This window comes from Salvelinus fontinalis, chromosome 20 (assembly GCF_029448725.1).
Source record: "Salvelinus fontinalis isolate EN_2023a chromosome 20, ASM2944872v1, whole genome shotgun sequence".
Classification (NCBI taxonomy): Eukaryota; Metazoa; Chordata; class Actinopteri; order Salmoniformes; family Salmonidae; genus Salvelinus; species Salvelinus fontinalis.
The window spans coordinates 43,419,183-43,433,117 of NC_074684.1; the positions used below are offsets into that span (position 1 = coordinate 43,419,183).

Below are 13,935 nucleotides of genomic sequence, written 5' to 3' on the forward strand. Positions count from 1 at the left end.
TAGATAGGAAGAACATGGAGGACTGTGGGGAGTTAGATAGGGAGAACAGGGAGGACTGTGGGGAGTTAGATAGGGAGAACATGGAGGACTCTGGGGAGTTAGATAGGGAGAACAGGGAGGACTGTGGGGAGTTAGACAGGGAGAACATGGAGGACTGTGGGGAGTTAGACAGGGAGCACTGTGGGGAGTTAGACAGGGAGAGGAGGGAGAACTGTGGGGAGTTAGACAGGGAGAGCAGGGAGGACTGTTGGAGTTAGATAGGGAGAGCAGGGAGGACTGTGGGGAGTTAGATAGGGAGAACAGGGAGGACTGTGGGGAGTTAGATAGGGAGAGCAGGGAGGACTGTGGTTAGTTAGATAGGGAGAGCAGGGAGGACTGTGGGGAGTTAGACAGGGAGAGCAGGGAGGACTGTTGGAGTTAGATAGGGAGAGCAGGGAGGACTGTGGGGAGTTAGACAGGGAGAGGAGGGAGGACTGTGGGGAGTTAGACAGGGAGAGGAGGGAGTACTGTGGGGAGTTAGACAGGGAGAGGAGGGAGAACTGTGGGGAGTTAGACAGGGAGAGCAGGGAGGACTGTTGGAGTTAGATAGGGAGAGCAGGGAGGACTGTGGGGAGTTAGATAGGGAGAACAGGGAGGACGGTGGGGAGTTAGATAGGGAGAGCAGGGAGGACTGTGGTTAGTTAGATAGGGAGAGCAGGGAGGACTGTGGGGAGTTAGATAGGGAGAGCAGGGAGGACTGTGGGGAGTTAGACAGGGAGGACTGTGGGGAGTTAGACAGGGAGGACTGTGGGGAGTTAGACAGGGAGAGCAGGGAGGACTGTGGGGAGTTAGATAGGGAGAGCAGGGAGGACTGTGGGGAGTTAGACAGGGAGAACAGGGAGGACTGTAGGGAGTTACACATGGAGAGCAGGGAGGACTGTGGGGAGTTAGACAGGGAGAACAGTGAGGACTGTGGGGAGTTAGACAGGGAGAGCAGGGAGGACTGTGGGGAGTTAGACAGGGAGAACATGGAGGACTGTGGGGAGTTAGATAGGGAGAGCAGGGAGGACTGTGGGGAGTTAGATAGGGAGAGCAGGGAGGACTGTGGGGAGTTAGACAGGGAGAACAGGGAGGACTGTGGGGAGTTAGATAGGGAGAGCAGGGAGGACTGTGGGGAGTTAGACAGGGAGGACTGTGGGGAGTTAGACAGGGAGGACTGTGGGGAGTTAGACAGGGAGAGCAGGGAGGACTGTGGGGAGTTAGATAGGGAGAGGAGGGAGGACTGTGGGGAGTTAGACAGGGAGGACTGTGGGGAGTTAGACAGGGAGAGCAGGGAGGACTGTGGGGTGTTAGATAGGGAGAACAGGGAGGACTGTGGGGAGTTAGACAGGGAGAGCAGGGAGGACTGTGGGGAGCTAGACATGGAGAGGAGGGAGGACTGTGGGGAGCTAGACAGGGAGAACAGGGAGGACTGTGGGGAGTTAGACAGGGAGAGGAGGGAGAACTGTGGGGAGTTAGACAGGGAGAGGAGGGAGAACTGTGGGGAGTTAGATAGGGAGGACTGTGGGGAGTTAGACAGGGAGGACTGTGGGGAGTTAGACAGGGAGAGCAGGGAGGACTGTGGGGAGTTAGATAGGGAGAACAGGAAGGACTGTGGGGAGTTAGATAGGGAGAGCAGGGAGGACTGTGGGGAGTTAGATAGGGAGAGCAGGGAGGACTGTGGGGAGTTAGATAGGGAGAACATGGAGGACTGTGGGGAGTTAGATAGGGAGAACATGGAGGACTGTGGGGAGTTAGATAGGGAGAACATGGAGGACTGTGGGGAGTTAGATAGGGAGAACAGGGAGGACTGTGGGGAGTTAGATAGGGAGAACATGGAGGACTGTGGGGAGTTAGATAGGGAGAACATGGAGGACTGTGGGGAGTTAGACAGGGAGAACATGGAGGACTGTGGGGAGTTAGACAGGGAGAGCAGGGAGGACTGTGGGGAGTTAGACAGGGAGGACTGTGGGGAGTTAGACAGGGAGAACATGGAGAACTGTGGGGAGTTAGACAGGGAGAGCAGGGAGGACTGTGGGGAGTTAGATAGGGAGAACAGGAAGGACTGTGGGGAGTTAGATAGGGAGAGCAGGGAGGACTGTGGGGAGTTAGATAGGGAGAGCAGGGAGGACTGTGGGGAGTTAGATAGGGAGAGCAGGGAGGACTGTGGGGAGTTAGACAGGGAGGACTGTGGGGAGTTAGACAGGGAGAGCAGGGAGGACTGTAGGGAGTTAGATAGGGAGAGCAGGGAGGACTGTGGGGAGTTAGACAGGGATAACAGGGAGGACTGTGGGGAGTTAGATAGGGAGAACATGGAGGACTGTGGGGAGTTAGATAGGGAGAGCAGGGAGGACTGTGGGGAGTTAGACAGGGAGAACATGGAGGACTGTGGGGAGTTAGACAGGGAGAACATGGAGGACTGTGGGGAGTTAGATAGGGAGAGCAGGGAGGACTGTGGGGAGTTAGACAGGGAGAACATGGAGGACTGTGGGGAGTTAGACAGGGAGAACATGGAGGACTGTGGGGAGTTAGATAGGGAGAGCAGGGAGGACTGTGGGGAGTTAGACAGGGAGAACAGGGAGGACTGTGGGGAGTTAGATAGGGAGAGCAGGGAGGACTGTGGGGAGTTAGACAGGGAGGACTGTGGGGAGTTAGACAGGGAGGACTGTGGGGAGTTAGACAGGGAGAGCAGGGAGGACTGTGGGGAGTTAGATAGGGAGAGCAGGGAGGACTGTGGGGAGTTAGACAGGGAGGACTGTGGGGAGTTAGACAGGGAGAGGAGGGAGAACTGTGGGGAGTTAGACATGGAGGACTGTGGGGAGTTAGACAGGGAGGACTGTGGGGAGTTAGACAGGGAGAGCAGGGAGAACTGTGGGGAGTTAGACAGGGAGGACTGTGGGGAGTTAGACAGGGAGAGCAGGGAGGACTGTGGGGAGTTAGATAGGGAGAGGAGGGAGGACTGTGGGGAGTTAGACAGGGAGGACTGTGGGGAGTTAGACAGGGAGAGCAGGGAGGACTGTGGGGAGTTAGATAGGGAGAACAGGGAGGACTGTGGGGAGTTAGACAGGGAGAGGAGGGAGGACTGTGGGGAGTTAGACAGGGAAGACTGTGGGGATTTAGACAGGGAGGACTGTGGGGAGTTAGACAGGGAGAGCAGGGAGGACTGTGGGGAGTTAGATAGGGAGGACTGTGGGGAGTTAGACAGGGAGAGCAGGGAGGACTGTGGGGAGTTAGATAGGGAGAACAGGGAGGACTGTGGGGAGTTAGACAGGGAGAGCAGGGAGGACTGTGGGGAGTTAGACATGGAGAGGAGGGAGAACTGTGGGGAGTTAGACAGGGAGAACAGGGAGGACTGTGGGGAGTTAGACAGGGAGAACATAGAGGACTGTGGGGAGTTAGACAAGGAGGACTGTGCGGAGTTAGACAGGGAGAACATGGAGGACTGTGGGGAGTTAGATAGGGAGAGGAGGGAGGACTGTGGGGAGTTAGATAGGGAGAACAGGGAGGACTGTGGGGAGTTAGATAGGGAGAGGAGGGAGGACTGTGGGGAGTTAGACAGGGAGAGGAGGGAGGACTGTGGGGAGTTAGACAGGGAGAACAGGGAGGACTGTGGGGAGTTAGACAGGGAGAGGAGGGAGGACTGTGGGGAGTTAGACAGTGAGAACAGGGAGGACTGTGGGGAGTTAGATATGGAGAACAGGTGGACTGTGGGGAGGGAGTTAGTTTCCATTACAACTCAAACCTTTCTACCCTATATCTCTGTGTTATATCTCAGAGGCAGGAGGGCCACACCCAGCGCTTCATCAGAGAGGTGAACACCACTAGCAGGAGCTGTGTTCTGTGGGATCTGGACGGGGAGACCGACTATATTATCCAGGTCCAGTCTATTGGTCTGCACGGAGAGAGTCAGGCCAGCAGGAGGGTCCACTTCAGAACCCTCAAGAAGTCTGACCGCTTCCCCTCCAACAGCTCCAACCAAGGTAACCCTGACCCCTGACCCCTAACACTAACCCTCCAACCAAGGTAACCCTGACCCCTGACCCCTAACACTAACCCTCCAACCAAGGTAACCCTGACCCCTGACCCCTAACACTAACCCTCCAACCAAGGTAACCCTGACCCCTGACCCTTAACACTAACCCTCCAACCAAGGTAACCCTGACCCCTAACACTAACCCGCCAACCAAGGTAACCCTGACCCCTAACACTAACCTTCCAACCAAGGTAACCCTGACCCCTGACCCCTAACACTAACCATCCAACCAAGGTAACCCTGACCCCTGACCCCTAACACTAACCCTCCAACCAAGGTAACCCTGACCCCTAACACTAACCCTCCAACCAAGGTAACCCTGACCCCTGACCCCTAACACTAACCCTCCAACCAAGGTAACCCTGACCCCTAACACTAACCCTCCAACCAAGGTAACCCTGACCCCTAACACTAACCCTCCAACCAAGGTAACCCTGACCCCTGACCCCTAACACTAACCCACCAACCAAGGTAACCCTGACACCTGACCCCCAACACTAACCCTCACTCTTCAACAACTCCAACCAAGGTAACCCTGACCCCCAACACTAACCCTCCAACCAAGGTAACCCTGACCCCTGACCCCTAACACTAACCCCCCAACCAAGGTAACCCTGACACCTGACCCCTAACACTAACCCTCACTCTTCAACAACTCCAACCAAGGTAACCCTGACCCCCAGCACTAACCCTCCAACCAAGGTAACCCTGACCCCTGACCCCTAACACTAACCCTCCAACCAAGGTAACCCTGACCCCTGACCCCTAACACTAACCCTCCAACCAAGGTAACCCTTACCCCTAACACTAACTCTCCAACCAAGGTAACCCTGACCCCTGACCTCTAACACTAACCCTCCAACCAAGGTAACCCTGACCCCTAACACTAACCCTCCAACCAAGGTAACCCTGACCCCTGACCCCTAACACTAACCCTCCAACCAAGGTAACCCTGACCCCTGACCCCTAACACTAACCCTCCAACCAAGGTAACCCTGACCCCTGACCCTTAACACTAACCCTCCAACCAAGGTAACCCTGACCCCTGACCCCTAACACTAACCCTCCAACCAAGGTAACCCTGACCCCTGACCCTTAACACTAACCCTCCAACCAAGGTAACCCTGACCCCTGACCCTTAACACTAAACCTCCAACCAAGGTAACCCTGACCCTTAACACTAACCCTCCAACCAAGGTAACCCTGACCCCTGACCCCTAACACTAACCCTCCAACTAAGGTAACCCTGACACCTGACCCCTAACACTAACCCTCACTCTTCAACAACTCCAACCAAGGTAACCCTGACCCCCAACACTAACCCTCCAACCAAGGTAACCCTGACCCCTGACCCCTAACACTAACCCTCCAACCAAGGTAACCCTGACCCCTAACACTAACTCTCCAACCAAGGTAACCCTGACCCCTGACCCCTAACACTAACCCTCCAACCAAGGTAACCCTTACCCCTAACACTAACTCTCCAACCAAGGTAACCCTGACCCCTGACCTCTAACACTAACCCTCCAACCAAGGTAACCCTGACCCCTAACACTAACCCTCCAACCAAGGTAACCCTGACCCCTGACCCCTAACACTAACCCTCCAACCAAGGTAACCCTGACCCCTGACCCCTAACACTAACCCTCCAACCAAGGTAACCCTGACCCCTGACCCCTAACACTAACCCTCCAACCAAGGTAACCCTGACCCCTGACCCCTAACACTAACCCTCCAACCAAGGTAACCCTGACCCCTGACCCTTAACACTAACCCTCCAACCAAGGTAACCCTGACCCCTGACCATTAACACTAAACCTCCAACCAAGGTAACCCTGACCCTTAACACTAACCCTCCAACCAAGGTAACCCTGACCCCTGACCCCTAACACTAACCCTCCAACCAAGGTAACCCTGATCCCTGACCCTTAACACTAACCCTCTAACCAAGGTAACCCTGACCCCTGACCCCTAACACTAACCCTCCAACCAAGGTAACCCTGACCCCTAACACTAACCCTTCAACCAAGGTAACCCTGACCCCTAACACTAACCCTCCAACCAAGGTAACCCTGACCCCTAACACTAACCCTCCAACCAAGGTAACCCTGACCCCTAACACTAACCCTCCAACCAAGGTAACCCTGACCCTTGACCCCTAACACTAACCCTCCAACCAAGGTAACCCTGACCCCTAACACTAACCCTCCAACCAAGGTTAACCCTGACCCCTGACCCCTAACACTAACCCTCCATCCAAGGAAACCCTCCATCCAAGGAAACAGAGTCTGTCTCTCTCTCTCCATCGTTCTCACCCTCTCTCCCCCTCCCTCACTCACTCACTCTCACTCTCTCACTCTCTCTTCACACATTGCTGCAGGCTGCTGTGATATCAATCACCTCTATCTCAAACTGGGGTGGGTAATCAGGATTCTGACACACACTCTAAAACACTTAGAGTGTGTGTCTCTAAGTGGGTCCTGGGCCACGCCGATGGCTGCGGCTGAAAATGGTGGGGCCGTGACCAATCGACTGAGGCTTCAATGGCTGCCTGTACTCTAGGTCAGCACAGATGGACATGGTGGAATGAACATGAAAGAGATCTGCTCTATAGCCAATCATGGTCATTCCTAAACCAAGGTGTCCCGTTTTGGTGGCATGCTTTACTTCATGATTAAAGTGATGGTGTGGTTTAAGTGGTGATGGTTTAAGTAGTGATGGTTTAAGTAGTGATGAGGTGGTTTAATTAGTGATGGTGTGGTTTAAGTAGTGATGGTGTGGTTTAAGTAGTGATGGTGTGGTTTAAGTAGTGATGGTTTAAGTAGTGATGGTTTAAGTAGTGATGGTGTGGTTTAATTAGTGATGGTGTGGTTTAAGTAGTGATGGTTTAAGTAGTGATGGTTTAAGTAGTGATGGGGTGGTTTAAGTAGTGATGGTGTGGTTTAAGTAGTGATGGTGTGGTTTAAGTAGTGATGGTGTGGTTTAAGTAGTGATGGTTTAGGTAGTGATGGTTTAAGTAGTGATGGTTTAAGTAGTGATGGTTTAAGTAGTGATGGTTTAAGTAGTGATGGTGTGGTTTAAGTAGTGATGGTGTGGTTTAAGTAGTGATGGTTTAAGTAGTGATGGTTTAAGTAGTGATGGTTTAAGTAGTGATGGTGTGGTTTAATTAGTGATGGTGTGGTTTAAGTAGTGATGGTTTAAGTAGTGGTGGTTTAAGTAGTGATGGGGTGGTTTAAGTAGTGATGGTGTGGTTTAAGTAGTGATGGTGTGGTTTAAGTAGTGATGGTGTGGTTTAAGTAGTGATGGTTTAAGTAGTGATGGTTTAAGTAGTGATGGTTTAAGTAGTGATGGTTTAAGTAGTGATGGTGTGGTTTAAGTAGTGATGGTTTAAGTAGTGATGGTTTAAGTAGTGATGGGTTAAGTAGTGATGGTGTGGTTTAAGTAAGTGATGGTGTGGTTTAAGTAGTGATGGTTTAAGTAGTGATGGTGTAGTTTACGTAGTGATGGTGTATTTTAAGTAGTGATGGTGTTGTTTAAGTAGTGATGGTGTGGTAGTCTATCAGGTTCTGTACAGTGAATCATCAATGTGGCTAGCATGATCAACAATAGATAGACTACCATGATCAGCAATAGATAGGCTACCATGATCAGCAATAGATAGTCTAGCAGGATCAACAATAGATAGGCTAGCAGGATCAACAATAGATAGGCTAGCATGATAAACAATAGATAGGCTAGCATGATCAATAAGCGATAGGCTAGCAGGATCAACAATAGATAGACTAGCAGGATCAACAATAGATAGACTAGCATGATCAACAATAGATAGGCTAGCATGATAAACAATAGATAGGCTAGCAGGATCAACAATAGATAGGCTACCATGATCAACAATAGATAGACTAGCATGATCAACAATAGATAGGCTAGCAGGATCAACAATAGATAGGCTACCATGATCAACAATAGATAGACTAGCAGGATCAACAATAGATAGGCTAGCAGGATCAACAATAGATAGGCTAGCATGATCAACAATAGATAGGCTAGCAGGATCAACAATAGATAGGCTAGCAGGATCAACAATAGATAGGCTAGCATGATCAACAATAGATAGACTAGCATGATCAACAATAGATAGACTAGCATGATCAACAATAGATAGGCTAGCAGGATCAACAATAGATAGGCTAGCATGATAAACAATATATAGGCTAGCAGGATCAACAATAGATAGGCTAGCATGATCAATAATAGATAGGCTAGCAGGATCAACAATAGATAGGCTAGCAGGATCAACAATAGATAGGCTAGCATGATCAACAATAGATAGACTAGCATGATCAACAATAGATAGACTAGCATGATCAACAATAGATAGGCTAGCAGGATCAACAATAGATAGGCTAGCATGATCAACAATAGATAGGCTAGCAGGATCAACAATAGATAGGCTAGCATGATCAACAATAGATAGGCTAGCAGGATCAACAACAGATAGGCTAGCAAGATCAACAATAGATAGGCTAGCATGATCAACAATAGATAGGCTAGCAGGATCAACAATAGATAGGCTAGCATGATCAACAATAGATAGGCTAGCAGGATCAACAATAGATAGGTTAGCATGATCAACAATAGATAGACTAGCATGATCAACAATAGATAGGCTAGCATGATCAACAATAGATAGGCTAGCAGGATCAACAATAGATAGGCTACCATGATCAACAATAGATAGACTAGCATGATCAACAATAGATAGGCTAGCAGGATCAACAATAGATAGGCTACCATGATCAACAATAGAAAGACTAGCAGGATCAACAATAGATAGGCTAGCAGGATCAACAATAGATAGGCTAGCATGATCAACAATAGATAGGCTAGCAGTATCAACAATAGATAGGCTAGCAGGATCAACAATAGATAGGCTAGCAGGATCAACAATAGATAGGCTAGCATGATCAACAATAGATAGGCTACCAGGATCAACAATAGATAGGCTACCATGATCAACAATAGATAGACTAGCATGATCAACAATAGATAGGCTACCATGATCAACAATAGATAGACTAGCAGGATCAACAATAGATAGGCTAGCAGGATCAACAATAGATAGGCTAGCATGATCAACAATAGATAGACTAGCATGATCAACAATAGATAGGCTAGCAGGATCAACAATAGATAGGCTAGCATGATCAACAATAGATAGGCTAGCATGATCAACAATAGATAGGCTAGCAGGATCAACAATAGATAGGCTAGCATGATCAACAATAGATAGGCTACCATGATCAACAATAGATAGGCTACCATGATCAACAATAGATAGGCTAGCAGGATCAACAATAGATAGGCTAGCATGATCAACAATAGATAGGCTAGCAGGATCAACAATAGATAGGCTACCATGATCAACAATAGATAGACTAGCAGGATCAACAATAGATAGGCTAGCATGATCAACAATAGATAGGCTAGCATGATCAACAATAGATAGGCTAGCGTGATCAACAATAGATAGGCTAGCGTGATCAACAATAGATAGGCTAGCATGATCAACAATAGATAGGCTACCATGATCAATAATAGATAGGTTAGCAGGATCAACAATAGATAGGCAAGCAAGATCAACAATAGATAGGCTAGCATGATCAACAATAGATAGACTAGCATGATCAACAATCGATAGACTAGCATGATCAACAATAGATAGGCTAGCATGATCAACAATAGATAGGCTAGCATGATCAACAATAGATAGACTAGCATGATCACCAATAGATAGGCTAGCATGATCAACAATAGATATGCTAGCAGGATCAACAATAGATAGGCTAGCATGATCAACAATAGATATGCTAGCAGGATCAACAATAGATAGGCTAGCATGATCATCAAAAGATATCCTAGCAGGATCAACAGAAGTGAAAGAGCTGAAGGAGACTCATCTATTAATTTCTCAATGTCTAGGTGAATCTCTTTCACCATTTCACTTGTGGACAGATGTGCCGGGTGTCCAAGATCACATCTCAACCACACACATGATAATGTTTTACCTCTCAACCACACACGATAATGGTTTACCTCTCAACCACACATGACAATGCTTTACCTCTCAACCACACACGATAATGGTTTACCTCTCAACCACACATGACAATGGTTTACCTCTCAACCACACACGATAATGGTTTACCTCTCAACCACACACGATAATGGTTTACCTCTCAACCACACACGATAATGGTTTACCTCTCAACCACACATGATAATGGTTTACCTCTCAACCACACATGACAATGCTTTACCTCTCAACCACACACATGATAATGTTTTACCTCTCAACCACACACGATAATGGTTTACCTCTCAACCACACATGACAATGCTTTACCTCTCAACCACACACGATAATGGTTTACCTCTCAACCACACATGACAATGGTTTACCTCTCAACCACACACGATAATGGTTTACCTCTCAACCACACACGATAATGGTTTACCTCTCAACCACACACGATAATGGTTTACCTCTCAACCACACATGATAATGGTTTACCTCTCAACCACACATGACAATGCTTTACCTCTCAACCACACACGATAATGGTTTACCTCTCAACCACACACGATAATGGTTTACCTCTCAACCACACATGATAATGGTTTACCTCTCAACCACACACGATAATGGTTTACCTCTCAACCACACACAATAATGGTTTACCTCTCAACCACACACAATAATGATTAAGGCAGCCCCTGCACCACTCTGATTCAGTGGGGTTGGGTTAAATGTACAATACACATTTCAGTTGATTTCATTCCGTTGTACAACTGACAAGGTATCCCCTTTCCCTTTCCCTTTACATCACAAACACACACGATAATGCTTTACCTCTCATCCATGCACGATAATGTTTTACCTCTCATCCACATGTGATCATGAATTACCTCTCAACCACACATGATAATGCATTACCTCTCAACCATGCACGATAATGCTTTACCTCTCAACCATGCACGATAATGCTTTACCTCTCAACCATGCACAATAATGCTTTACCTCTCAACCACATGATAATGCTTTACCTCTCAGCCACATATGATAATGCTTTACCTCTCAACCACATGATAATGCTTTACCTCTCAGCCACATATGATAATGCTTTACCTCTCAACAACACATGATAATGCTTTACGTATCAGCCACATGTGATCATGCATTACCTCTCAACCACATGATACTGCTTTACCCTTCAGCCACATATGATCATGCACCACCTCTCAACCACATTTGATCATGCATTACCTCTCAACCACGAACAATAATGTTTTACATATCAACCACACGTGATCATGCATTACCTCTCAACCACATGTGATCATGCATTACCTCTCAACCACACACGATAATGCTTTACCGCTCAACCGCACACGATAATGCTTTACCTCTCAACAACACATGATAATGCTTTACATATTAACCACACATGATAATGCATTACCTCTCAACCACACAGGTCTTGAACTGTACTCCTGAAACGTACTGAAAACGAGAGGATGAAGCACTTCCTGCTCCTTGTAGGCTACTGCAAAGAACATACTATATCTATAAGCAAAAGCGCTAACAGTGAAATCTCCCTGACCTCAGGAAGATTAATGGTGGTTGTTATCTCAGAATTACAGTTGCATTATCTTGGTATCTATGGGCTTGTTATAGCTCAGAAAGGAGGGGAGAGAAAAGGAGAGGAGAGGGGAGGAGAGGAGGGGAAAGGAGAGAACATATTTGGTATTTTATTAGGATCCCCGTTAGCTGTTGCAAAAGCAGCAGCTACTCTTCCTGGGGTTCCACACAAAACACGAAACACAATACAGAACGTCAATAGACAAGAACAGCTCAAGGACAGAACTAAATCAGTACAATTTTCTTTAAAGACACACGTAACCTCCATATCAATACATACACACAAACATATCCAGGTCAAATAGCGGAGAGGCGTTGTGCCGTCAGGTGTTGCTTTATCTGTTTATTGAAACCAGGTTTGCTGTTTATTTGAGCAATATGAGATGGAAGGAAGTTCCATGCAATAAGGGCGCTATATAATACTGTACGCTGTCTTGAATTTGTTCTGGATTTGGGAACTGTGAAAAGACCCTGGATGAGATACGTGTGTGTGTGTCAGAGCTGTGTGTAAATTGACTATGCAAACCATTTCAACATATTCATGTTTCTTATAAAAACAAGAATTGATGTAGTCAGTCTCTCCTCAACTCTTATTCAAGACAGACTGGCAGCATAGTATTTATATCAGCCCTCTGATTACAATGAAGAGCCAGACTGCCGCTCTGTTCTGGGCCAGCTGCAGCTTAACTAGGTCTTTACTTGCAGCACTGGACCACACGACTGGACAATAATCAAGATTAGAGAAAACTAGAGCCTGCAGAAGAGCCTTGCTTTTTGGAGTGTGGTGTCAAAAAAGCAGAGCATCACTTTATTACAGACAGACCTCTCCCCATCTTTACAACCATTGAATCTATATGTTTTGACCATGACAGTTTACAATGTAAGGTAGCGCCAAGTAATTTAGTCTCCTCAACTTCTTCAACAGCCACACCATTCATTACCAGATTCAGCTGAGGTCTAGAGCTTTAGGAATGATTTGTACCAAATACAATGCTCTTAGTTTTAGAGATGTTCGGGACCAGTTTATTACTGGCCACACATTCCAAAACAGACTGCAACTCTGTTGCTCATTTGTTTACAGAGAAATAGCATTGTATTTGCTAAAAAAAAAAAAAATCCAACAATTTGTTAAGAGCTGGCAGCAAGCTTATAGGTCTGCTGTTAGAACCAGTAAAGGCCACTTTACCACTCTTAGGTAGCAGAATGACTTTGGCTTCCCTCCAGGCCTGAAGACAAAGACTTTCCTCTAGTCTCAGATTAAAGATATGACAGATAGGAGTGGCTATAGAGTCAGCTACCATCCTCAGTAGCTTTTCATCTAAGTTGTTAATGCCAGGTTTGTCATTATTAAAAAAAAAAACTTTACAAAATTCAAACTTGCAATGCTGTTCTATCATTTTTGTTTTTTTCTATGCAATTGCTCACTGTTCGTTGTTGGCATTTCCTGCCTAAGTTTGCCCACTTTGCCAATTCAATAATAATTAAAATAACTGGCAACATCAAATGGTTTCGTGATGAATAAGCCATCTTATTCGATGAAATGGAGTTTAATTTGTCTTTCTGCCCATAATTTAATTTAAAGAGGAGAGGAGAGGAGAGGAGAGGAGTGGAGAGGAGAGGAGAGAGGAGAGGAGAGGACGTCTGGAATTCAACCTCCACCTCCATCCCAAAATAGCCTCATCTGTCCCCCTCTTAGTACAATCTCCACCACACAATTAAGTTACAACTCACCTCCTTAACGTAATGTCACAAGTCTCTATTTTATGTGAGATTCAGACCCACCGACCGAGCAACGGCTGTGCTTTGAAAAGCCTTTTTAGTCTGGCTTCCTCACAACAGGGATGTTTTGTTACAGCCAAAGCAGAAAGCTTTTTCCCATCTCACATTCAATCTCCCATTCAAACTGAATTGATTAACAGAGCAGCCGAATGCTTCTACAGGCCTTCCAATGAGACACAGCTATACAGTCCAGAATCAATCGCAGTGTTGTTATTCCCACCAGCGAATCTCCTACAGTGCCATGAAAAAGTATTTGCCCACTTTCTGATTTTCTCTATTTTGGCCTATTTTTCCTCACTAAATGTAATCAGATTTTCAACCAAAACCTAATATTACATAAAGGCAACCTGAGTAAACAAATAACACAAAAACTGGCCTCTAATTGCTTTAGAGGCCAGTTTTT

The 13,935-nt window shown here is 47.0% G+C and overlaps 1 protein-coding gene across 1 annotated transcript in view; it reads left to right on the top strand.

The window, feature by feature from the left end:
• The window catches only part of LOC129817853 (fibronectin type III domain-containing protein 4-like), a 90,507-nt gene that overhangs the window by 55,083 nt on the left and 21,489 nt on the right, over positions 1 to 13,935 (top strand). The window contains exon 3 of the mRNA XM_055873441.1: positions 3,794 to 3,998. Within this exon, the coding sequence (XP_055729416.1) occupies positions 3,794 to 3,998 (205 nt within the window). The remainder of the gene's footprint in view (positions 1 to 3,793; positions 3,999 to 13,935) is intronic.